At 40.9% G+C, this 27035-nt stretch overlaps 1 protein-coding gene across 1 annotated transcript in view; it reads left to right on the top strand.

Annotated features, from left to right (window-relative positions):
* Positions 1 to 9834: 9834 nt before the first annotated feature.
* Positions 9835 to 27035, top strand: part of ADGRG4 (adhesion G protein-coupled receptor G4) — a 152646-nt gene continuing 135445 nt past the window's right edge. The window contains exons 1-2 of the mRNA XM_004606657.2: positions 9835 to 9841; positions 10858 to 11472. Of these exons, the coding sequence (XP_004606714.2) occupies positions 9835 to 9841; positions 10858 to 11472 (622 nt within the window). The remainder of the gene's footprint in view (positions 9842 to 10857; positions 11473 to 27035) is intronic.

Here is a 27035-nt window from a genome sequence, read left to right as displayed (position 1 = left end):
GTCATTGGAATAGAATGCCCAGCTTTTAAGACTGAGATCCTGAGTTTTACCCCTGGTGTAGGCACATGTGGCCAGGGGAATCCTGGAAATTCTGCTACCTGTGATTCTTGGTCCTTCAAGTTATTTACAGCCACACTCTTGTCGGGTGTATGTACAAGTACAACAACAAAGCGACAAAACCTCTGGTGAGGATGAGTGAAAGCGACGTGAGCAACAGTGGTAGGAAGTGTGATGCCTGGTGAGCAAATGTGTGAGCACTACAGCTCCCCTTCTGTGAGCATCACAGGCAAAGTGTGCATACACAGCACTACCCAAGAGTGTGAGCCCAGCATGTGTGCAAGTCCCACAATGAAAGGTGTACAATCCTCAGCGAGCACCCCAATGATTATTCGAGTGTCAATTTCCTTGCAGTATGGTTTCATTGATACAAATTCTCCAGAATATGCAAATCCACAGAGAAAGAAAGCAAAGTGGAGATTGCTAGGGGCTAAGGGAGGAGCAAAAGGAGAGTGGCTACCACATTTCTTTGTCATTATAGTCTTTTTTTCCGTTTTGTTTTGTTTTGGGCCCACACAGTGATGCTTGGGGATTACTCCTGGTTCTGTACATAGGAATTACCTCTAGTGGTGCTCAAGGGACCCGTATAGGGGGAACCCGGGACAGCTGTGTGCATGGCAAGCTGTACTATTTCTCTAGCCTCTTCATTATTATCTTTTATTTATTTAATAAAATTGGGGGGGTTGCAGCAATAGTACAGTGGGTAGAGCACTTGTCTTGCACATGACTGACCAAGCTTCAATCCCTGGCATCCCATATGGACTCCTGAGCACTGCCAGGTGTGCAGAGTCAGGAGTAACTCTCGGGCATCTCTGTGCATGCCCCCCCAAACAAAAACAAAACAATTTTTTCTTTGGTTTATGGACAATCATCCTCAGTGTTAAGGGCTTCCTCTTGGTTCTATGCTCAGGGATCACTCCTGGTGGTAGTGGTATTCACTGTCTGAGCTCAAACTACATGCAAATAAAGTGTCTAAACCACTACATTATCTCTCCAGTCTCAGTGTTATTATAATTGCGGTAACATGGTTGGTGATAGTATGTTTATGCAGTTGGTATAATAAGTTATTGCCCCTCCACCACCAAAGTGTTCAAGACCTGTCACTTCTTTTTTTTTGTTACCCCTTAAAATCAACCCAAATCCATTCACTCCCAAACCCAAAATTTCCTCTCCACCTTTTGGGTTTCTCTTTCGGGGTGTTGGTGGTGTCTGGGAACTAGATAATGATGCTTTTCTCCAAACACCTATTTAACACCACAGCATTGTACACTTGAAAAATGTGCAAAGGGCGTGTCACATGATACAAGAACTTTCACATTACAAATAAAATAGGGCCTGTGGGGTCAACATCAGCGGGTGTGGGGGAAGTTGGATGGAAACTAGACCTTGTGGTGCCAGGAGTGGTGTGGTCTGCTCAAGCGCTTTCATGAAGTACTGGGAGGCTGCTCTAAGACATGTGTTGTTAGGACATCTGGTTATTTTGTAAACCTCATAGACTATAGTTATTCAAACTGAGGTGATATAGCCCAGGACCCACCCAGATTTTATGTAGGGACCACCATTTTATACACGGTCAGTATGTTGATAAGTGGTGCGTGTTTTGTGTAGAGACGTACAGTGGAATCTTAGTCAATCTTGTAAACCAGGGCCTGAAAGAAACTCCAATCCACGTGGCCCCTCAGCACCACTGGGAACAACTCTGGAGGAATATGCCAGGAGTAACCCCTAAACAATGCTGGGTGTGGTTCAAAAAACAAAACCAAAAAGTTGTGTAAATCAGTGATATCTCAATTATAAAAAAAAATTAGGGGGCTGAGGAGATGGTTTGAAGTTCTCATGCTTTGCTTGTTGAAGCCCCGTGTTTTATCCCTGGCACCGCATCTTCCCCTGAACACCTTCTGGAGTTACCTCAAAGCACCAAGCTAAGAGTCACCCCTGAGCACAAAGACTAGGTGTGGATCCAAAAGCATTTAATTGTCGGTGCAGGGAGTATAGTTAAAGTGGTAGAGCACATGCCCCTCACGCTCGGAAGCTTGAGTTAGATTCCTGGCACTATGCCACTAGACCAGGCACTGAACCTTTATGCTCCCATTGCCAGGTTAAATATTGGTGGGAGGGGGCCACCCGTCCCCCTCTTATTTAAGGTGTTTGACACTCTTGAGATTGTATCAATGTCCTTGTAAATGAAGGTTATGATAAGAATTTTTTCCTAACAGGAAGACACTTGCACTAGAGTGAAATGAGGAAAGGGGGGAGTACCAAATTTTCCCTATAGCGTGATCTCAGAAACATAAAAACAAGGAAATCTCCTGTTCAAGGGGAATAAAGCCCAAAGAACGATATTAAAGGCTGGAGAGATAGTACAGTGGGTAAGGCCTTGCAGAGAACCTACCTGAATTTGATCCTCTTTCCCTCCCCAGCTTCCCTGGGAGTGATCTCTGAGCTCAGAGCCAAGCATAAACACAGAAAAATTTCAGAAAAGTGCCAGGTGTGGCCCCAAACAAAAAATCCCAAAGAATGATACCCATATGCAGATAGTGATTTTCCCTAGCTGGTGTTACTCTGGCAGTTTTTGTTTGCATCTGCAATCATTTCTACATTTTCTTTCCCAAAGCAGATAGGATGTTACTTATAAAATGGTGTTGTTGGTGGTGAGAGGGTTCAGTCGACTTTGTGTTAAGAGCTGAAACAATAATTGCAACTTAAAATAAAAAAGAATCTAGGATCAAGGTGAAGGGCTGCTGAGGACCAAAATCGGGATGGAACATGCTTCAGGGGGGAGCAATCATGCAATTTGGACTTGAAAATTGCCGGGGAACAGATGGCCACATCCAAGCAGACGTCTGCAATGAATAGTTAAATCATATGCAAAGACACAAGTGGCCTTTGGAGCAGACCCTGGAGAGGTCCAGCACAGTTCCCTGCTTGCTTGACCAAACAAGAGCACAAAGCCCCTGGCCCATCTCCTCACTGTCCAGTCTCCTCTGCCCCCCTGCTGCAGGGACGGAGGCGGCTGCAGACTTAGTGGATATGCAAGGGTGTCACAGGGGCTGTGGGAGAAGAGAGAAGCTTTTCGTGCTGACAAAGGTAAACATGGCAACTGACATTTACTCGGGGACTTGTGATTTATAAACAGTCTCACATTCCACAGCGCTTTCGTGAATATTGCTTCATCTTGCACAATGGCCCTGTGACCCAGGTAATTAATTCTTCCATCTCCCTGGAGCTCAGGGATCTGATAAGCTTATTTAATGTTTCTATAATGCTCAGTAGAAACCAACCACTGTCGTAATTGCACTCACACACAGGAATTGCCTGTGTTCTTATATTCAGTAAGGGGCGGGATTGGGACTTAAGTCAAATCTGACGTGTGTGTTTGTGTGTGTGTGTCTGTGTGTGAGTTGGGCATAGAAATTAGTTCTTCTCCTTTGTGAAACATATTCTCTGACACTGAGTCACATCTCAGGCCCTTCAAGGCTGGCTTTCTGGACTCCATTGTAACACATTCTGCTTGTATCTAAATAAAATGTACTCTGCAAAATCTCAAGAAGGCTAACTAGTGATTCTCTCTCTCTCTTTCTCCCTGTATCTCTCTCAGGGAATCAATAGATAAATCATATGCAAGGAACAATTGAAACAGACCCTGGAGAGGCCCAGCATATAACTATACTTGCTTGACCAAACAGGAAGACAAAGTCCCTGACCCATCATTTCACCCCCAGCCTCCTCTGTACTCTGCTACAGGGTTGGATGCTACAGCAAACCCTCTCTTCTCCCACAGACCCTTTGATACCCTTGCACATTGCACATCTGATATATATATATATGTGTGTGTGTGTGTATTTAAATACTTAAAGATTTAAAAAAATATTACTGAATCACTGTGAGGTACAGTTATAGACTTACAAATTTTTGTGCTTGTGTTTCAGTCATAAAATGATCGAGTACCCATCCTTCCACCAGTGCCCATTCTCCACCACCAATGATCCCAGTATCCCTTACACCCCCTCCCCATCACCCCCACTCCACCCCATCTCTGTGGCAGAGAGCATTCCGTTTTGTTCTCTCTCTCCTTTTGGGCCTTTGTTGTAGTTTGCAATAGAGGTATTGAGTGGCCATCATGTTTGATCTACAGTTACTTTCAGCACGCATCTCCCATCCCAAGCAGGTCCTCCAGCCACATTTTACCTAGTTTTCCCTTCTATATCTGAGCTGCCTTTTCCCCCAGCATGTGAGACTGGCTTCCAAGACGTGGAGCAAACCTCCTGGTCCTTATCTCTACTATTTTTGGGTGTTAGTCTCTCATTCTGTTACTTTATATTCAACAGATGAGTGCAATCTTTCTATGTCTGTCTCTCTCTTTCTGACTCATTTCACTTAGCATGATAATTTCTGTGCTGATCCACTTATATGAAAAGTTCATGACTTCATCTTTTCTAACAGCTGCATAGTATTCCATTGTGTAGATGCACCAAAGTTTCTTTAACCAGTCATCTGTTCTCAGGCACTCGGTTTTTTTCCAGATTCTGGCTATTGTAAACAGTGCTGCATGAACATACGAGTGCAGATGAAATTTAAAAAAATTTAACTTTTATTTTTAAAATTTTTATTAAATCACCGTGAAATAGTTACAAGCTTTCATGTTTGGGTTACAATCTCACAATGATCAAACACCTATGCCTCTACCAGTGCACATTCCCCACAACCAATAGCCCCGGTATAACTCCCTATCCAACCCTCCCCAGGGCTCCATGGCAGACAATATTTCCCATACTCTCTCTCTACTTTTGGGAATTATGGCTTGCAACATAGACACTGAGAGGTAATTATGCTTGGTCCATTATCTACTTTGGGTACACATCTCCCATCCCAAATGATTCCTCCAGCCATCATTTTCTTAGTGATCCTTTTTCTATTCCATCTGCCTTCTCCCCTCCACTCATAAAGCAGGCTTCCAGCTATGGGGCAGTCCTCCTGGCCTTTTTATCTACTGTCCTTGGGTGTCAGTCTCATGTTACTTCACAAATAAGTGCAGTCCTTCTATGTCTATCCCTCTCTTTCTGACTCATTTCACTTAGCATGATACTCTCCATGTCTATCCATTTATAAGCAAATTTCATGACTTCATCTCTCCTAACAGCTGCATAGTATTTCATTGTGTAGATGTACCAAAGTTTCTTTAACCAGTCAGCAGATCTCATTTCGACTATACTTTTTTGCCTTTCCTGGATATATTCCCCGAAGTGGTATTTCTAGGTCAAATGGAAAGTCAATTTCTAGTTTTTTGAGAAGCATCATACTGTTTTGACGAATGAACCAGGGCTGAGCCAGTCGGCATTCCCACCAGCAGTGTAGAAGGGTACCTTTCTCCCCACATCCACTTCAACACCGGTCGATTTTGTTCTTTTGGATGTGTGCCAGTCTCTGTGGTGTGAGGTGGTATCTCATAGTTGTCTTGATCTGCATCTCCCTGATGATTAGTGATGAAGAACATTTTTTCATGTGCCTTTTGACCATTTGTATTTCTTCCTTAGAAATTTTCATCACCCCATTTTCTGATGTTTTCTTCTTGTAGAGTTCAACCAGTGCCTTATATATCCTTGATATCAACCCCTTATCAGATATGTATTGGGTGAATATCCTTTCTCACTTTGTAGATTGTCTTTGTATTTTGGTCACTGTATCTTTTGTGGTGCAGAAGCTTCTTAGTTTAATGTAGTCCCGTTTGTTTATCTCTGTTTCCACTTGGTTGATCAGTTGTGTGTCATCTTTGAAGATACCTTTAGCTTCAATATCGTGGAGGTTTTTGCCGACCTTGTCTTCAATGTACCTTATGTATTCTGGTCTGATGTTGAGGTCTTTAATTCATTTTGATCTGACTTTTGTGCATGGTGTTAGGTCGAGGTCTAAGCCCGTATTTTTGCATGTGGTTGTCCAGTTATGCCAGCACCATTTGTTAAAGAGGCTTTCCTTGCTCCACTTCACATTTCTTTCTCCCTTATCAAAGAATAGATGTTCATACATTTGGGGTTGTGTGTAGGGATATTCCACCCTGTTCCATCGGTCTGCGGCTCTGCCTTTGTTCCAGTACCATACTGTTTTAATTGTTACTGCTTTGTAACACTTAAAGATGTTATGTATCAATGTTAACAGTAGAAATATGTCAAGAATAAAGAGTTGATGAGTATGTCATCAGTGGCCTTTTACGTGGGTATGTTTTATAATGAAATTTTTATAGCTTAGGCACTATGATTTACCAGTTAATATTAGCGTTAATGATAGTCTATACATCCATTTTATATTTTTCAATTTTTAAAATTTTATTTTTTTAATTAATGACCATGAGATACTGTCACAGACTTACAAACTATCGTGCTTACGTTTCAGTCATACAATGATCGAGTACCCATCACTCCACCAGTGCCCATTCTCTACCACCAATGTTCCCAGTATCTCTCTCGCCACCCCCTATGCCTCCCTGCTTCTGTGGCAGGCACATCCCCTTTTACTTTCTCTCCTTTTATGTGTGATGGTTTGCAATACAATGTCTACCTACCTGTTTATCCATTTATCTTCTCTCCATCTATTTATTCTTAGTTTTCTTGTTTTAAATACATAATTACGTTAAACATGCAAATATTACCATAGTAAGTTACATAAAAATGAAAATCTCTCAAATCACACTCTTAAAGATTCTCATTCCTTTCTTTCTTGTTGGGTCCTCACATGACGGTGCGCAAGTACTATTCCTGGCCCTGTGATCAGGGATCACTCTTGGCACTGTGCTCAGGGGACCCTGTGGTGTTGGAAATCAAACCAGGGTTTTCTACATTCAAGGCAAAGACCTTATGTTCTGTACTACCCCTCCAACCCAAGATTTCCAACTTGAAAAATATTTTATATTTTTCTTTAATCCAAATTGATGATCATTAGATAATCTACTTGATAGGGATTAGAGAAGGAAGCACAAAGAATTTATATAAGATATATATTTATATATAAAGATGTTGGGCTGGAGCGATAGCACAGCGGGTAGGGCATTTTCCTTGCACACGGCAGACCTGGGTTCAATTCCTCCAGTCCTCTCGAGAGCCCGGCAAGCTACCGAGAGTATCTCGCCTGCACGGCAGAGCCTGGCAAGCTACCCGTGGCATATTCAATATGCCAAAATCAGTACAAGTCTCACAATAGAGACGTTACTGGTGCCCACTTGAGCAAATCAATGAGCAACAGGATGACAATAACAGTGATATAAAGATGTTACAGATCAATGTTTAGAGTAGAAAGATGTTAAAAGTGAAGAGTTTATGGGTATGTCATCAGTGGCTTTCTACGTGGTTATAGTTTATAATGAAATTTTTATAACCTTGGAATTTTGATTTACAAAACTGCTAATAGAGTTTTAGGCATATAGTTTTCCAACTCCAAACCTCAGTTTCAGTGTCTCTTTACCTGTGTTCCAAGGTTCTTTCCCCTCTCCTTATTCCACTTTCTTCTTAACAGACTCATGTTAAGGTTTAATTATATTCTGGGTTCCATGTTTATAATAGAGTTGGCTCTAATGGTTCGTATGTATACAATTTACTCACCTCTACAACACCGACATAGCTAAAGATCCTGACCATTGCCCTTATGTTATCTCCTATCTGCTTCGTTTTACTTATCGTCTTCAATTCTCTTTGTCCTTGTTATTATCATTTCTGTAAGTGTCATCAATTTTAACTGTTTTAAGTGTATGCTTAGAGATTTTTCTGTGTATATGTTAAACATATTTCCTCTTAATTTTAATTAATTAATTTATTTTGGGGGCTTAAGGGCATACCTGACTGTGAGTGTGGCTTATTTCTGACTCAGTCCTCATGATGGTACTTGAGGGACCATATATGGTGCTGGGGTTTGAACCTGGTTTACTTCATTCAAGGCCAGAACCTTACCTCTATACTATCTCTCTGTTCCCTTCTTTTATTTTTCAGTAGGAAAATACTGCATCAATACTTACACATCCACAATTTAAAATAATATTTAGCCTTGGACATGTCTCCATGACTACATAGATCTGCCTTGTTTGAGTAACAATTGCTTATCTAGTCCTTTATTGATAGGCATACAGATTTTTCTATTTTCTCAAAAACAAACAAGGCTGATATAAATATCCTGTTACTTGCATGTTTATATACTTTTGTGTATATTTGTCCAGAATAAATCAATAGAAATGGAATTGTTGTATCAAAAGTACATACACAATTAGAATGTTCCTGGGTATTGGCAAATTGCGAGAGAGAGAGAGAGAGAGAGAGAGAGAGAGAGAGAGTGAACGAGTGAGCAAGCAAGCAAGCAAGGGAGAGTTCTGTTTACTAATTGGTACTCTCATCAGTAGTGTATAAAGGTGACTTGTTTCCGCATAGGTTCATCAATACTGGATATTGTCAATCTAAAATGCTATCATTCTATTGGGTCAGAAGGGCATCTTTCACTGCTGCTGTATCTTGTGCTTTAAAAATAATGAGGTCATCTTGTTATATTATTGGTCTTATGTTTCTGGGTTTATAAGTTGTGTATTCAGGTTTTTTTAGCACTTAGTTTTTCATGAGTGTGTTCTAAGAGAAGAATATATAGTAGACTATATAGTCTGGTAGACTATATAAAATTATCATGTATTCTCTTTTTTTCACTTTTTGGGTCACACCTGGCGATGCTCAGGGGTTACTCCTGCCTCTGCACTCAGGAATTACTCTTAGCAGTGCTCGGGGGACCATACGGGATGTAGGGGATTGAACCCGGGTCGGCCATGTGCTAGGCAAACGCCCTACCCATAGGCTAGGCAGACGCCCTACTTTCGCTTTGGCCCCATGTATTCTCTTTTAATGGACAAATAAGGCTTGAAGATTTATCCTCACAATAAAACTGTTCTTAAATGCTATGTTTGACGTCATTTTGCAGGTAGAACAGAGAAGCAATGTTAAACAACCATAATGGAGACTTGAGCTCCATAGAAATTATGATATTATGGGATTAATTTGTGATTGTGAAAGTTGATAAGCTAATATTATCACATAAGCCAGGGACAGACATAAGGATTTGCTCATCTACCATGGACAATTTAGAAATAGCTTCCTGGCAGGTGGACAGAATGAGTTCGGTATATGTTCGAGTATATACAAACATATGTGTATGTATTTGTGAATGTGTGTGTGGAGGGTAAGTACATACTTGTTTGCTTTGATAAGATGTTTAGAGAAGTGATGGATGGAGAGAAGACTATAGAGCCAGAGAATATCTAGAATTTTTCAGTATAGGGGAGCTTCTCCCAGAAACAAGGAAGAAGTCACTTTCTTCCAGCCTGTGTACTCTGTTGTAAGCAGCAATACTTGCGAATGGCAGTGCCTGGGTGACAACCCTAATTCAGAGAGAGGTTGGAATTCTATTATGCCTTAACATCTTTTATGTTTCATCTTGTACAGTGCTTGCACTGGAATCAGGTTAATATTTGTCAACCCTCAGATATTTGCCTGGTGGCCTGGTGTATAAGTTTTGGGATAATGACATCACCATTCATCAATAGATTTCTATGAAGGGCCATAGATATAGATAGTTACCTTGGATGCAGCTGGACAAAATTCAATCCCTTGCCATGCACAGTCTCCTAAGCCAGGAGTGATTACTAAGAATCATGGAGTATGGTTTAAAATACACACAAAAATATTTTTCTGTGGAATACAGAGCATATGCAATACTAGTCTCCTAGATATTGCCAAGGTGTCCACCAAAAGATTAACCATGGCTGGTAATAGAGCTTAGTAGGGAGTACATACTTCACATGTATAAGATCCTGAGTTTGATACAGTCTCCCCTCAAAAAAAAACCTTTACAATTTCCTCTTCGAAGGTTTGTATACATCATCACACTCCATTTTCAAACAGTCTTGTAAGATCAGTAGCTAATGTTTTATGGAACATCAACTCTAAAGTGATCCGTGGCCCCTTGTGCTGTACATGCAGACTCTAGTGGCCCTGAGGTTCCATTTTTGGCAGCAAACATTGAGGCATGGGGAGATTAAATTACTTGCCCAAATTAACACTCTTGGTGAGTCAGAGTTGGGATTTAAGCCCAGGCTATCTGACTCAGGAGCCAGTGGGTAAATGGACCTCTGACCATTTATAACTGCTTGAAGTTGCCATAACCCTTCTGAAGGAGGGAATCAAGTTGTACTCAGTGTGATGCCTTTTCTCTCATTCCTGAATATCAACAGAAGTCCTGGGGTTTCAGTGTTGTCTAGTTGGTCATTCTTCAGGTCTTTGTCAGTATCTTCCATGAGTAACTGTCTCCAAGGACAAAATAAATCAGGTAATTTGACTCAGGAAAAGACATTGAAGAAATAAATTGCTGTTGTACCATGAATACAATAAGGCAGTTAGATAGATGGAAATAGTTATATTTTGATTATATGAGTGCAGATTATGTGTGACAAATTTTTAGTTGGAGCTGCCTCTTCATTGGCCTCTTCCCTGACCTCCCCACAAGTCACACACTTCTAACTGCTTCCACGAATTGTCCAGCTAGCGTGTGCTTTGGGAACACTAACTTTTCATATTAGCCCAGGCAAAATATAGTTAAGAAGAACAAAAATAGTCCCAATGCTAATCTTAAAAGAGATTATTTTTATATAGAAGCCAGTTTAACTTGTTTGCACTGTTATCCACTTAAATTAGTATGACATCACCTTGATTTTACAATATAGTTAACAAATGATGACCTGAAATTTCTTGTTTTTTCTTTCTCTGCTTCCTGATATTTGGACAGATGCCCTTTCACTAAAAGGGAAAAGGCTGGATTTTTATGGCAGAGCAGACACGTATGTAACGCTGACCAAAACCATTCCTGAACTCTGTCGATTCACAGCATGCATTGACCTGGTGTTCATGAATGACACCCCAAGTGATTGGATGGCCTTCAACTATATCATTAATAATACCTTCCCAGGACAAGAAACCATTGACCTTGGACTTGCTGGTGACCAACAAAAGCTAATACTATACAACTTGGGCAAGATCTTTTATATCCATTACCATCTGACTCCTTTACGGTGGCACAGGCTGTGTTTGATATGGGATGGGGTGAAAGGCCGTTTAGAGCTGTTTCTGAACAAGGAGAGAATACTGGTCATGATGGATGAACCACAGAAGCTGAAATCTAATGGGACTCTAGTTCTAGGACATTTTCTCAAAAATAAAGACAGCCCAATTAAGATGGTGATGCGTACTTACACCAGCAGCTTATACTACTTTCAACTCTGGGACCACATCCTGGACAGTGAGGAACTCATGAAGTGTTTGGGCGGCAACATAGTCAGTTGGGAAGAAGATGTCTGGCTTGTCAACAAGATTGTTCCTACAGCTGATGTGAAACTGCGTTGCTGTGAGTAAATTGTACATTGGGATCCTTAGCGCAGGTCATGGTGATGCAGAAGACTTCAAGTCAGTCACTCCTAACACAAGGCCATGTCTTCCTCAGAGGGCTCCCAGGTTTCCCTAGTTTTACCATTTGTTGGAGGGAGTTCCTAAGCAGTTTTCTAAGAGTTTGGAAGCCACTTCCAAAGTTATTCAGCTATACACGTCAGATGGCTCAGTGCTTGGGCTAAAAATGTGGTGTTGCTCATGCCCAGCAAGCATCAGGGCCACTCCAGTGGATCTGGGGGTAAAGGAGAGGCACAAGGGGCTGGGAATTGAGTCCTAGGCCTGTACATGGATGGTATTCACTCAGATCCCTGTATTATCATTCCAATCCCTGTCATTTACTCTCTTTTTTTTGCCTTTTTGGCCATACTCAGTGATGCTCAAGGCTTATTCCTGGCTCTGTACTCAGTAATTACACCTGGCAGTGCTCGGGGATCAAATCCAGGTTGACCTCATGCAAGGTAAATGCCCTACCCGCTGAACCCGTTCCGGTCCCTGCTGTCATCTCCTTTTTTTTGCGTTTTGGGTCACACCCAGTGATGCACAGGGGTTATTCCCGGATCATACACTCAGGAATTACTCCTGACTCTGCTAAGGGCCCATATGGCATGCTGGGAATCTAACCTGTTGGGCCGCGTGCAAGGCAAACGTCCTACCCGCTATGTTGTCACTCCAACCAAGGAACTAAGTTTTTTAGGGGTTCTCACCTAGAGGTGTTTAGGGCTTACTCGTGGCTCTAGGCTCAGGGGTATGTGCTTGGGCAACTATACATGGTGCTGGAGATCAAACTGGGATCGCAAGGCAAGCATCTTAACTCTGGCCCCTGGAGCTGTGTCTTCATGAGTTAATGGCAAGACAAAATCCATGCAATTTCTGTGTTTGAGATTAGGCTAATCCAACCGCAGGGGAGAGTACAAGAGGGTAGGTCTCTGGTCTTGCACACATCCAGCCTGGGATCTATTCCCAGCACCTCCAGGGATGATTCGCGAGTGCAGGGCCAGAGTAACCCCAGAGTACTGCCAGGTGTTGTCAACACCAAGAGTAATATCTTGAGTGCAGAGCCAGAAGTAACTCTGAGTACTACTGGGTGTTGTACCAAAACCAAAGATGAGGACATCCTTTCTTTGATGTTACTACCTACAGGCATTTGACTTTCCTATTTTAGGAGATGAAAGAGAGTACTTCAAGCTGACCCTGATTACAAAATTGAGTTAAGGATTGGTAGGTTAAGCATGAAAGATTACCTCAAACAGTTTAATAGTCACTTTATTATTATTTATTTGAAGAAGGATCTGCAAGTGTTGCTCAGGGGATCTGGGGGATACTTGGGATTCATGAAGTGCCAGAGATTGAATGAGGGTCGGCTGCATTCAGGGCATTTGCCAAAACCTCTGAACTATATCTCTGGCCCCTAAAGTCACTTTATTTTTGATCCAAAGAATATGAGGAATAGCCATGTTAAAGCCACATACTAAGCAGTGGTCTTTGAAAATAGAATCTTACAAAAGAATCGATTACCATGACTTTTCTTTTAACTTCGCTGGTAAATAGCCAAATTGAATTGATGTGTTCAAGTGCTAGATAATTATTTTACTGTTTTGTCCACTTCTTTGTTGAGGGCCAGACTTGGAGATTCTCACGGGCTACTCCCAACTGTGCTTGACGGATCATGAGATGATGGGGATCAACTAGAGGCTTCTGTTAAGTCTCTGAACCATCTCCTGGGCTCCCTTCTGTATACTTTTTCATGTTCAACCCATCCTATTTATCTGATTAATTCCTGAAAGGCACAAGGGGTATAAGTAACTCAATTTATAAGTAATAAGTAATCCAATAAGGATTCCAATTTAATAAACAAATAAGGTGGGAGAGTTGGGGCCACAGGTATAGTACAAAGGTAAAGCGCTTGCCTTACACACAGCTAACAGATTCAAGCCCTGGCACTCCAAGCCAAAAGATATAGGAAATTTTAGCACTGTGATTTTTAGGTTTCCTAAAGTGTTCTTTCTGAATCTTTGACCAGTGTCTCCTAATCTAAGGTCCAGAATGACTTTGAGGAGGCAGCATAGTCTTTGAAATTGTGTGTGTGTACTACTGGAGATTGAACCCAGAGTCTCATACGTGTAAAGCAAGCACGTTGTCACTGATATAATTCCTGACCCAGTTGATAAAATTGTATGCAATATGCTAAAAGTACAAAGTGAGAGGCCAGGATATTAGTACGTGCATCCTGCCCACCTTAGTTTGAACCCTGAGTACAGCATATCACCACCTTAATCACCTTAATCACCACAGGGATTTACTCCTGAACAAAGAGCTAGAAATATTCCCACAGCCCTGCTGGGTTTGGTTCCCCCAAAATACAAAGTTAATTTTTTTTAATCTGAGGATTGAGTTAGTAGTTTATATCACATTATATAATAGTATGATAATTGCTGCCATTGCCTTTTTACTACGTTTCGGCTATTTGATTAATAGAGCTAGAGTGATTCCAAGAGATTAAATAAAATGTGTAGGAGTCTCCAATAAGTAGTGGATCTGGGGCATTTTTTTGTGGGGAGGGGCGATTTATCTGGGGAAATTAGTTTCTCAACTGTAGTCACTGCCTGCTACCCACTGAGGGAGCTGTCACATCTAGAATTTCCCTTAACTCCATCTGGCCATATGACATCTGGGAAAAAGGGAAAAATTATATGAATAAATAGGAGTGATTACAACATGTCTAGCTTCAGCTTCTGCCTAATAAATTGCTGTTTATGATCTATAGAAGGATCATGACCTTTAAAAAATAAATTTTAATGAGCACATTTCTAGGATACAAATCTCAATAAATCTATTTACCCATGAATTATATATGTATATATTTATATATTCATGAGAGCAAGGCTTTGGGGGAACATTTGCTGAAAACCATGAACCCTACCTGAGTTTAATAAACAAGTATGACTATTGTTGGAGATGGCTCAAGAATTTTTAAACAGAACAGTTAAATAAAAAATAATAAAAGGAAAGTTGCTCATCATTAGTATCTTGGTTTTGGAGTAACTTTCCTTTTTAAAGATCACAGATGCACTATCATATTACAGTATTGAATAAAATAAACAACTCAAAACTGCATAAAGTATCAAGTAAAATTAATCCTGTATCTTTTCCATAGAGATGACTTTTCCCCAGATTTTCCCCTATGGATTTATAAGTATGTGTAGATGGGTGTGAATAGATGTGAAAAGTCAAAATGATATGTACATGCATATTGTGCAGAATTGGATTATTATTTAGTAGGGAGTGTATTCGGCTACACCTGGCAGTGCTTAGGCGTTTACTCCCAGCTCTGTGCTTGGGCGTTGCTCCTAGTGGTGCTGGAGATCAAACTGGCATCAGTCAAAATGCAAGGCAAATGCTTTAACCTGTGTACTATCTCTTTAGCCCCCACAGGATGATTTTTTTTTTGCTTTTTGGGTCACACCCGGCGATGCTTAGGGGTTACTCCTGGTTCTGCACTCAAGAATCACTCTTGGGGGCTGGGGAGATAGCACAGCGGGTTGGGCATTTGCCTTGCACGTGACCAACCCGGATTTGATTCCCAGCATCCCATATGGTCCCCTGAGCACGACCAGGAGTAATTCCTGAGTGCATGAACCAGGAGTAACCCCTGAGCATTGTCAGGTGTGACCCCAAAACAAAAACAAAACAAAACAAAATCACTCTTGGCAGTGCTCGGGGGCCATATGAGATGCTGGGGATCGAACCCGGATCAGCTATGTGCAAGGCAAATGACCTACCCATTGTACTATCACCCTGGCCCCCACAGGATTATTTTAATGGAGTAGATGATGATGGATTTTTTTAATAGGAACCAATAAGGGCTGAAGTTCCTTTTTAGGTAGGTTGAGTATAGTCTCTTAATCTCAGATCAGACACATGATCTAATAAAAATGTTTGTTCTGATTTTCCACTGTCTTCAGAGGAAAGTCTTCCTAAAAGTATGGGCAGAATAAATTAAGCTTAGGCATTTGAGAAATCTTCTCTTTGAAAAGAGTGACAGTAATAGGATCTGATCCATCCTTGGAAGTCTCTACAGTCTCAAACCATAGGGTCCCTCTACCTGTGGAATTATTTATTTGCTAACACGTATTAGTGGATCTACTGCTCCAGACTCTTTGAATTACTTTATGAATTACCCATTTCCAAACTATTCAGACATTGATTACACAGTTTATATATTTTCTAGGGCCTTTGTTCAGCCCACATTTAAGTCCATCACACAGTGATGAGATGGTAAAACTTCTGTATTGATAGGCTCTCCCCAGCTAAGAGGCAATTTGATTTTGCCCTTGTACATTATTTCCCTTTACTATCCCATATTTTATTATAAAAGTCAGGCACTAGCTATTTGTAGTGTGTGCAAACCTCCTTGTTTGTATTCTCTTGCACAGGTCCTCCTATAGATTTAGAGATGTAAACTCTTGTCCATCTCTGTCCCCATCACATAATTTATTTTTCGTGTCCTTGCCTGGAAACGGAATATACACATCATTCTGAAAATTTTTTCTGATAGTCTTAAAGATGCTTATTTCATATTTTTTCCTACCCCACAGGCAGATCTGTCTGTGGCAGTTTCTGGTCACCATTATCTTGCCCAAATCTAATAAACATTCTCTGAATTATATTTACAGGGTCGTGATTGAATGACAAACCAGATGCCAAACGTGGGCTAGAAAAACACAAAAATTTAATATGAGGTGATATACCCAAATCACAAGCGGAACTTGGTACCTTAGCAAATGTTCTACTTAATATTCTGTTGGCAGGTACATCTGCAACAAAGCGTCTTATAAATATTCAACTACTCTATACCTCTGTTCTCCAGCTCTAATGATTACAATAATACAATTTTGTCTAGAGTGAAAGAGCAAATGGCAATTAAACCCACAGGCCTCTGCGAATTAACATGGATTATTCCCACTTTAGAGTACAGAGACAGCAAATCGTTTGTGCAACTGATCATTTGTTCATTAGTGGGAACACAGGGAATGTGGCACATGATATTCAAAGTTGGAGACCAGACCCCATGACTTCTGTGTCCTCTCCAATATGACAAACGGACATCCAATTATTGTCCAATTGCTTCCATAGTATGGACTTTGGCATTTGCTTTTTGAAACTAACATTTTTGGCGGGGGTTTTGGGCCACACCTAGAGATTCTCAGAAACTATATCACGTTCCGTCCTTAGGGGACCATATGTGGTGTCAGGATCAAACCAGGACCGACTTCTTGCAGGACAAGCCTCTTACCGTTTGTATTATCTTTCTAGCCCCATGAAATTAACTTTTAGTAGGAAAATTGTATATTTTCTGAAACCTTGTATATTTTGTATATTTGCCCCCAATAGTATCATTTTGAAAAGATATAATTTAACAACCAGAATAACGACATTGATATAATCTACCAATTTTAATCAGATTTTTTCTAGTTTTACTTGTAGTAATTTGTGTATATTAGGTGCCATACAATTTTATCACTTGTGTCGACTGTTGTATCCTTTACCATAGAAATATATTGATTGGCTTCAAAATAAGGATCCCTTGTATTGCTTTTATATAATTACACCTCCCCCCAGCCAACTCTTTGCCTGTATATCCTTCTCCTTTCTATATCCTTAAGCCTCATCAACTACTAATCTGTCCTCAATTTCCAAAATTTTGTCATTTCATGGGAGTCTAAGAGAGACTACACCGGGAAGGGCATTTTCCTTGCATGTGGCCTACTGGGGTTCAATTCCCGGCATCCCATATGGTCCCCCCATGCACCATTAGGAGTGATTCCTGAATGCAGAGTCAGGAGGAATTCTTGAGCATCACTGGGTATGGCCCCCAAACAAAAAAGTCATTTAAAAATGTTTATTACATAATATATTTTGAATTATATAATATTTTGGGTTATAATCAATATTTTGAAATAATATGAATATAATAAATCACAATCACGATCACGATAGCCCGTTAATCACCGATTTCTCAGACAGGCCCAGTAACATCTCATTTGGTCCTTTCCCTGAGATCTTAGAAGTCCATCTGGACTTGGCCCTCCCAATGATGTTGCACTGGGGGCTCTTCAGGGTCACAGGAATGAGATCCAGCTTGTTACTGGATTTTGCATATAAATACACCATGGGAAGCTTGCAAGGCTGTCCCATGTGGGCAGGAAACTCAGAAGACTGCCAGTTTCTCCCAAAGGGAGAAGCAGGCTAAAGATATCTCTTGCCCGCACGCCTGGCTGTCTTCCCTGGGGCTCCTTGGAGGGGATGGGCACCAGCTTCCCTCCCCACCCCGAGCAGAGCTCCCGGCGGCCAAGGACCACCGGAACCTAGCTACAGCCATGCTGGAGGCCCCTCTCCACACGTTCAGACAGGCCTCATGCATGAAGGTGCCGGCAGAGGAACCCAGGTGTGTGTAATCTCATCAATGGCCAACATCCAGAGAGAGACTTAAAAGCAAGCTCTCAGAAGAGAGTGATGCAGAGAGTCTCTTGCCCACATGCCTGGCTGTCTTCCCCGGGGCCCCTCGGAGGGGATGGGCTCCAGCTTCCCTCCCCACACGAGCATGAATATAATAAATAGTTTGAATAATCTTTAGAATTATGCAATTAATTGTAATTAGCTTTTTTAAAATTTCAGCATAGTTCTCAGAGAGTCATTCAGATTGTTCCGTGTATCAATAGTTTGCTCCTTATGATTGCTAGATAGTATCCCATGACACCGAAATATTATATTTTGATTAACCATTTGCTTGTTAAAAGGCATCTTGTGGGACTAGGTATATAATTAGTGGTGAAAAACTTGCCTTGCATTTGTGAGACCCTGGGTTCAATTCATGACATCTCCCAAAAGAACTGAGCAGACGTCAAAAAAGGAGAGTTCATTTGTATATGCAGAATCACCCGATTTGCTCACCAACACTTTAGAGTCCCATGAGCATTACTAGGTGTCTCCTTCCCCCAACAAAGAAAGGAGCTGTTTCAATTTTTTTACTATTACTAAGAAAATTTCCTACTATGAGCATATGTTTACAGCTTTTTGTGTCAACATTTTTATTTCTCTAGGATAAATGCCCAAGAATACAATTGCTGTATTTTATGCTAGTTGCACGTTTAATTTTACATGAAACTATTAGACTGTTTTCCAAGGTGACTTGCCATTTTATACTCTGATTAAGAATGTATAAATGATCCAGTTCCTATGCATCCTTGTCAGCATTTAGTGTTGTCACTATTTTTATTTTAGCCGGTTCAGGCAGCATGCAGTGATGCTTTGTTATGTTTGATTTGCATTTCCCTGAGGTCCACTGATGTTGAGCAGCTTTCCCTGTGATTATCTGCCATCTGCATCTCCTCTTGGGTATATTTTCTATTCATGTCCTTTGCTCATTTTTAAAAAATTGGATATTTTGACTCTTGAGAATTTAAAAATATATATCATGGTCACACATTGAATATTTTCAAAATGTTTTTCTTGTAGTTTGTAGATTTTTTCTTCCTTTTTACATGGGCTTTCACAGAGCTATTAATTAATTAAATATTTTTTGCTACACCATGTGGTATTCAGGGTTATTCCTGATTCTACACTCAGGAGTGACCCCTGGAGGTGCTCAGGAAAACATACACAGTGCCAGGGATTCTAAGCAGGGGATGATCTCATGCAAGGCAAATGCCTTAACTCCTATATTATTCCTCTAGCCCTCACAAAACTTTCAAGTTTTGACAAATTTAAGTTTTTCAGTTTATCTCTTTGTGAACCACGTGATTGGTTTCGTCCCTCCTGGAGAGCCCGGCAAGCTACCGAGAGTATCCCACCCATACGGCAGAGCCTGGCAAACTACCCGTGGCGTATTCGATATGCCAAAAACAGTAACAAGTCTCACAATGGAGACGTTACTGGTGCCCGCTTGAGCAAATTGATGAACAACGGGACGACAGTGCTACAGTGACAGTGCTACAGTGATTGGTTTCAAGACTTAGAACTTTAGTGTCAGTTTTAATATACCCTATGTCATCTTACTACATTTTCTTTTAAGTTCCAGGAGGTTTTTGATTTTAGGTTTTTGTTCTTCTTGTTTATTCCCTTGGGATTTTCTACAAAGTCAATCATGTAATATTCAGTGCTTTTTATTATTTTTTTCTTTTAGGGTATCTTTATCTTCTAGTACTATGTGAATAATACTTGTGAGAGTAGATATGCTCGCACAATAATCAATCTTAGAGGGAAGGCATTTAATCTTTCGCCATTTTGGTTAATGCTAGCTGTAGATTTGTTGGTAATGCTCTTTATGAAGTTAACATAAATCCATTCTATTCCGAACTTGCCAAATTTTTTTTACTTTGTATTTTATATTTTATTATTTATTTTTTAATTTTATTGAATCACCATGAAAAACATTACAAAGCTTTCAGGTTTAAGTCTCAGTCATATAATGATCAAACCCCCATCCCTTCACCAGTGCACATGTTCCACCACCAAGAACCCCAATATACTCCCCTCCCACACTCCCCACCTGAGTCGCTAATGATCTTCACTTTATTCTCTCTATACTTTGAATACATTCAATATTTCAACAGAGAACTCGCTATTATTATTTGGAATTTCCCCCCAACAATCAAACTTGCTGAAAAGGCATCATTTGGTAATTTGTTTTCCATTGCTGAGAATGAAGATCATATGAGCTCGGTTTTGGATTTCTGATATTTTAGCTCAGTTCACAGTCTAGATGCATTTCTATAAGAAGTTGCTGGGTGCTAAAATGGGTAGTAGACCTCCCAGATCATAGTCTTCAAGTAGCAGAGGGGCTGTTTCGTGCGTGGCTACTCCGGATCTCATCTGGGTGGAGAGCGTGCCAGTAACACCCCCATCCCATGATCTCCTTCGAGCCACGTCACTGCAAACTCATACCTTGGGTTGTGAGTTCTAGAAGATGGTGGACGCCATGTGGGCACCACTGCCACCGCTGTCGCTGCTGCCGTCTTCCTCACAGAAAGGGTTGAGAGAGAAAATCCTTTCCCCTCCCTGGACGGCATGGGGTTGCAGCTCAGTTCGAAGTCTAGATGCATTTCTATAAGAAGCTGCTGGGTGCCAAAATGGGTTAGTAGACTTCTTGGATCACAGCCTTTAAGGAGCAGAGGGGCCGTTTCGTGTGCGGCTACTCTGGTTCTCATCTCTTTTCTTTGTATTTTAAATGTATTTATTTACTTTTGGTTTCTGGGTCATCCCCATGTGTGCTTCAAAAACGCATATTCTGCTTTTTTGATGGAGTATTTTATGAATGTCATCTAAATCCTGTCAGATGATTGTATTGTTCAGAGCTTCTATATAGTATCTGATGATTTTCTGTCTAGAAATTCTGTGTTTCTGAAAGTGGAGTATTCTAGTACTTCACTATAACTAAATCTGTGTATTTCCCATTTCAGTTATTTGAGTTTTATTTCACATAGGTTGAGGTTCTACTCTTTGGAGTTTGTGTGTGTGTATGTGTGTGTGTGTGTGTGCGTGTGTGTGCACACATGGGCATTTAGGAGCATCATGTTTTTTCCTGGTAAATTGTTTCTCTTATCATTACATAGTTTCTGCTCCTTGTCTCAGAAAATTTTCTTTGGCCCACATCTACTTCATCTGATAGTAGTGCAGCCATTTCTACTTTTCTTAAAATTACTCAAAGCCTGGAATATCTTTTTCCATGCTTTTACTTTCAACTTATCTTTATCATCCTACTTGAAGTGCATTCTTATAAACAATAGCCTGTACCTTACTTGAACATATTTTTGGATGTATTTTCCCACTCAGGTTGTCATAACAAAGCAATACACACTCGGAGACTTTAACAATAGACGTTTATTTTTTCACTGTTCTGGAGGCTGGAAATCTGAGATTAAGGTGGCTGATTTGGGATCAACACTCAAGGGAAAAGATTATTATCTTGCAGACACAGAGGGACCTCCTGGATTTGCTTTTATTGGATCTCTTTTCCTACTTGTACAGTCTCTCCTAGGTGTCTCTGAGTGGGACAGTACAAAAATAATCTTCTAAGCCCAGGTTCTGCTCAGTTCTTGAAGTCTTTTGGTGTGAAGGGGAGACCCAGGCCTGGTTGGTATGTGAAACACTTCTTCTGGCCACTTATTAGCAGGTCTGCCTAGTCTACCCCATTTCTTGGCTCACACTCTCAGAGGAATTGCTGTTCGATCTAGGGGAGGAATAAGTCTCCTTAGGCTGCCTTCTATTGCTAGACCAAGGGACAGAAATTTGCATTACCTAATTATGTTGAATAGGAAGAGCAAGATGTCCTGCTGCCCTAGGTCTTCCAATCAGTGTATTTTTTTCTGACCACCTTTTATATTGTCTTTTATATCACTTTCAAGGCTTACAGATGCATTTATTGGCGGAGGAATGGAGGGACATAGATTTATGCTGTTTTTTTCAACCATAAAGTCTATATTTCTTTTTGGTTTCTGGGCCACATCCCGGAAAGTCTGGGGAATACTTCTATTTCTGTGTTCAGGGATGTCTCCCAGTGGTGCTCCAGGCCTCATGCAAGGCCAGAAACCCAACCTGGGTCTCTGCCTGCAAAGTATGTGCTCAACCTTTGAACCGTCAACCTTCCATTACATTTGGCTTGAGGGGGTCAGAGCCGCCACTTATTGCTGCTCAGGGACTATTCTTGGCTTTATATTCAAGAATAACACATTGTGGTGCTGGGGATTTATCCGGGGTTGGCCACATGAAAGATAAGTGCCTTAAGCCCTGTACTAGGTATCTGAGTATTTCTAGCCCCACTACATTTTTTTTGGTGTTTTGATTTGTTGTTTAATAGGATGTTCTTAGGATCTTCTTAGAGGGTTTATCTTTTTTTTGCATTATTATTTTTTATTTTAAATTAGTGAATCACCGTGAGGGTACAGTTACAGATTTATACAATTTTGTGCTCATGTTTCCCTCATACAAGGTTCGAGAACCCATCCCTTCACCAGTGCCCATTCTCCACCACCAGTAAACCCAGCATCCCTCCCACCCTCCCCATACCCATCTCCCCCCACCCCACCCTGCCACTGTGGCAGAGCATTCCCTTCTGTTCTCTCTCTCTAATTAGCTGTTGTGGTTTGCAATAAAGGTGTTGAGTTAGCCCCACTACATTTTTAATGAAAATTCTTGGCAGCAGAAGCATTTGTGTACATGTATACAAATGAGATGCAGCAAAATGACAGAGTTGTGAGCTGATACAATCATATTACAGTTGTCCCACTCTTCTTCACAAGTTTCTTTAGTGGGCAGGACAGGCATTAAATTCAATGGGGGTATAGCTATAGCATTTAAGGACAAAAGGAAAAAAGGCAAATCAGGAGAGATAGTATAGAAGCTATGGTGCTTGCCTTGCATGGGCCAACCCAAGTTCAATCTCTGTCATCCCATATGGTCCCCTGATCATAGCCCAAGAGTAATTTCTGAGCACAGAGCCCGGAGTAACCCCTGAGCATAGCTGAATATGACTCTCAAAAAAAAGCAGCAAAAGGGAAAGAAAAGAAAGGAAAAGAAAAGAAGAGAGGAAAAAGGAATCCCCACTACATACAGGAAAAGATTAATATTGACAAATGGAGTGAATTGGCGCTTTTTTTTTGAAATGATAAATGAGCAGAAAGTCTGAGTTACTAGATTTGGGAAAATTAAGGTATATGAAGATTAAGATGAACAGTACACCAAAAAATAGTTTCCAGGAAACCTATAGTCATTATCAGCCTACAGTACACAATAGTGATCTTGAATTGGTGTGCTAACTCAGTAATGAATTTCTAAATTTAAGGTTTGGAAGGATCTTTAATTCGAATTGACACTGGTTAAAATACTACTTATATTTGCCTTTTTTGAGGGGATATAAGTGATTCTTCAAGGCCATTGATGTTCCAAGGGTGATAACCATTTAGGATCCCCATTGAATACTAAGGTTGCAAGGACAGTTTAATGCTTTGATTTAGCTCTGTTGCTCCCTGCTCTGGGTTATGTCTTACTATGTTGGGTGAGTGTTGTTCACTCGTTCGTTCCTCCCTTCCCTCCCTCTGCCACTCCCTCCCTCTGTCCCTCCCTCCCTTCCTCCTTTTTTTGCTCCTCCCTCCCTCCCTTCCTTCCTTCCTTCCTTCCTTCCTTCCTTCCTTCCTTCCTTCCTTCCTTCCTTCCTTCCTTCCTTCCTTCCTTCCTTCCTTCCTTCCTTCCTTCCTTCCTTCCTTCCTTCTTCTCTTTCTTTCTTTCTTTCTTTCTTTCTTTCTTTCTTTCTTTCTTTCTTTCTTTCTTTCTTTCTTTCTTTCTTTCTTTCTTTCTTTCTTTCTTTCTTTCTTTCTTTCTTTCTTTTTTAATTTAAATTTTATTGAATCACCATGTGGAGGGTTACATAGTTCTCAGGATTATGTCAGTTATACAATACTCAAACACCCTTCCCTTCACCCGTGCCCATATTCCATCACCAACAACCCCATTATACCTCCCGCCCCCTCCCGCCCCCTCCCGCCCCCCCAGTCCCCGCCCTTGTAAGTGATCAGTTTCACTTCGTTTACGCTTTATCTTGGTTACAGTCCATGTTTCAACACATAACTCACTATTGTTGCTAGGGTTTCCCCCCAAAAAAGAAAAGACAGTCCCACTGTCAAGGAAGCATTTGATGGCTCTCCGTTGCTGAGAATGTAGAGATGTTAAGTCCCGCTGTTTGTTACATAACTTTTCTATTTTTTTTCCCCACTCGTCCCACGCCACCGAGTTCACGCCTGTTTAGTAATCACCACGCTGCCTGACAAAGGGAAAACAAACCAAAAAAGATGGTTATTTCCCGTCATCAGCCGGTGTGGGGCTCTGGCTTAGTTGATAGTCTGGTAGAATGTCTGCAAGCAGTTTCTGGAACCAAAAGTAATACGCTGGTATCGGCCCCGGCTTGAGATTCCACCAGCCTCCCGCTGTTCCAAGTACATAATAATTTATTCCCTTGTATCCCATTCCCACGCCACCAGGTCCGTGTCAGCTTAATGAACATTATACTATGGTTAACGCCACGCCGCGTTTCTTCCCGAGAAAGAAGGATATTTCTTCTCAGCCGGCGTGGGGATATGGCTTAGTTCAGTCTATAGAGATGGCTAACACTTTGGTAGCCTTAAATATTTCATCAAAAGACTTACTATTCTTGTTAGGATTTCCCACCAAAGTCTGACCCATTAAAAAGGAACCATTTCATATTGGTGATGATTAAAAGACAATAGGTTGCGCGGCCATGGCAGCGGCCTCGCGGCTTTGAATTTCTGTATAAAGTCCAGGGAAAGTACAGCCAGAAATGACACATCGCTACAAACTTTAACCCTATTATGGTCCCCCCAAAGTCCAACCCATTACAAAGGAACCATTTCATATTGCCGGTGATTAGATGACATTAGGCTGCCACGGCCGCGCGGTTTTGGGTTTCTATATAAAGTCCAGGGAAAATTCTGCCTAAAATTCTATCGCTACAATCTTTTACCCTTCAACAAAAAACTCAGTACCATTGTTTGGAGTTTCCCCCCACGGTAAGCCCTGCCAAAAAGGAACATTTACACGTTGCTGACAATCAAGAAATATTAGGTTGGGCGGCTGCTATGCTATCGCAGCCGCGCGGTTTTGGATTTCTATATGAAGTCCAGGGAAAATTCTTTTGGTAGTTGCATCACTCGCTGGCAGCGCCTGGGCCAGTAGCTCCGAGCACACAGTGTGGAGGCATTTTGGGGGCGCCGCTCGTGTCCAAAGTGGTTCAGTTGCCTCCGGGGTCGATCTCGCGCGGGGCTGGAAAGGAGCGTCCCCACATGGCTCTGTGCTTAAATGTCGGCCGGCACAGGGCGGATCTCTTTCTTTCTTTCTTTCTTTCTTTCTTTCTTTCTTTCTTTCTTTCTTTCTTTCTTTCTTTCTTTCTTTCTTTCTTTCTTTCTTTCTTTCTTTCTTTCTTTCTTTCTTTCTTTCTTTCTTTCTTTCTTTCTTTCTTTCTTTCTTTCTTTCTTTCTTTCTTTCTTTCTTCCTTTTTCTCTTCCTTCCTTCCTTCCTTCTTTCTTTCTTTCTTTCTTTCTTTCTTTCTTTCTTTCTTTCTTTCTTTCTTTCTTTCTTTCTTTCTTTCTTTCTTTCTTTCTTTCTTTCTTTCTTTCTTTCTTTCTTTCTTTCTTTCTTTCTTTCTTTCTTTCTTTCTTTCTTTCTTTCTTTCTTTCTTTCTTTCTTTCTTTCTTTCTTTCTTTCTTTCTCTATTTCTCTCTCTTTCTTTCTCTTTCTTTCTTTCTCTCTTTCTCTCTTTCTTTCTTCTTTCTTTCTTTCTTTCTTTCTTTCTTTCTTTCTCTCTCTCTCTCTCTCTCTTTCTTTCTTTCTTTCTTTCTTTCTTTCTTCCTTTTTCTCTTCCTTCCTTCCTTTCTTTCTTTCTTTCTTTCTTTCTTTCTTTCTTTCTTTCTTTCTTTCTTTCTTTCTTTCTTTCTTTCTTTCTTTCTTTCTTTCTTTCTTTCTTCTTTCTTTCTTTCTTTCTTTCTTTCTTCTTTCTTTCTTTCTTTCTTTCTTTCTTTCTTTCTTTCTTTCTTTCTTCTTTCTTTCTTTCTTTCTCTATTTCTCTCTCTTTCTTTCTCTTTCTTTCTTTCTCTCTTTCTCTCTTTCTTTCTTTCTTTCTTTCTTTCTTTCTTTCTTTCTTTCTTTCTTTCTTTCTCTCTCTCTCTCTCTCTCTTTCTTTCTTTCTTTCTTTCTTTCTTTCTTTTCTTTCTTTCTTTCTTTCTTTCTTTCTTTCTTTCTTTCTTTCTTTCTTTCTTTCTTTCTCTTCTCTCTTTCTTTCTTTCTCTCTCTCCTGTCTCTATGTGTGGGGGGACTGTGCGGTGCTAGGAATCAAACCATGTCCCCACCCCAAAGCATCCTCTCTAGCCCTGTACTATCTCTCTGAGACCTAATTGTTTATTCATGAGTTTCTTCCGCACTTGCATAACTTGGTTTTTATTATCTAAGTTTGTCTTTGTAGATAAGTAAGGAGTAGGAAGGGGGCCACCTCTACATGCCACCCGCACAGCAGAGCCTGGCAAGCTACCCGTGGCATATTCGATATGCCAAAAACAGTAAAAAAAATGGGCCTCATTCCCCTGACCATGGAAAAGCCCCCAATATGGCAACGTTGAAAAGGATTAGGAGGGAGAGGCTAATAAAATCTCAGGGCAGAATTAGGCTGCCAAAACGAAGATGGACAAAAATGACTGTACTTTTAACGCACGTATGCTGGCATCGGAAGCATCCAATGAGGACCTGATGATGCAAGCGCAGAAGATCAAGTATGACATCATTGGATTGACCAAGACAAGAAGGCATTGGTCACATCATGCCATTTTTGGCACTGGAGAAGAACTGTTCCTCGGAACATGCAACAGTAGAGGCACTGGTGGTGTCGCTGTCCTTGTCAACACAAACTTGGCCATGAGCATTGATTGGTTCGAATATCAAACAACCCGAATCGGATGCTTATGT

This window comes from Sorex araneus, chromosome X, assembly GCF_027595985.1.
Source record: "Sorex araneus isolate mSorAra2 chromosome X, mSorAra2.pri, whole genome shotgun sequence".
In the NCBI taxonomy this organism is placed as follows: Eukaryota; Metazoa; Chordata; class Mammalia; order Eulipotyphla; family Soricidae; genus Sorex; species Sorex araneus.
The sequence above is the reverse complement of the archived record's forward strand: the minus strand, read 5'-3'. Positions and strand labels throughout refer to the sequence as shown.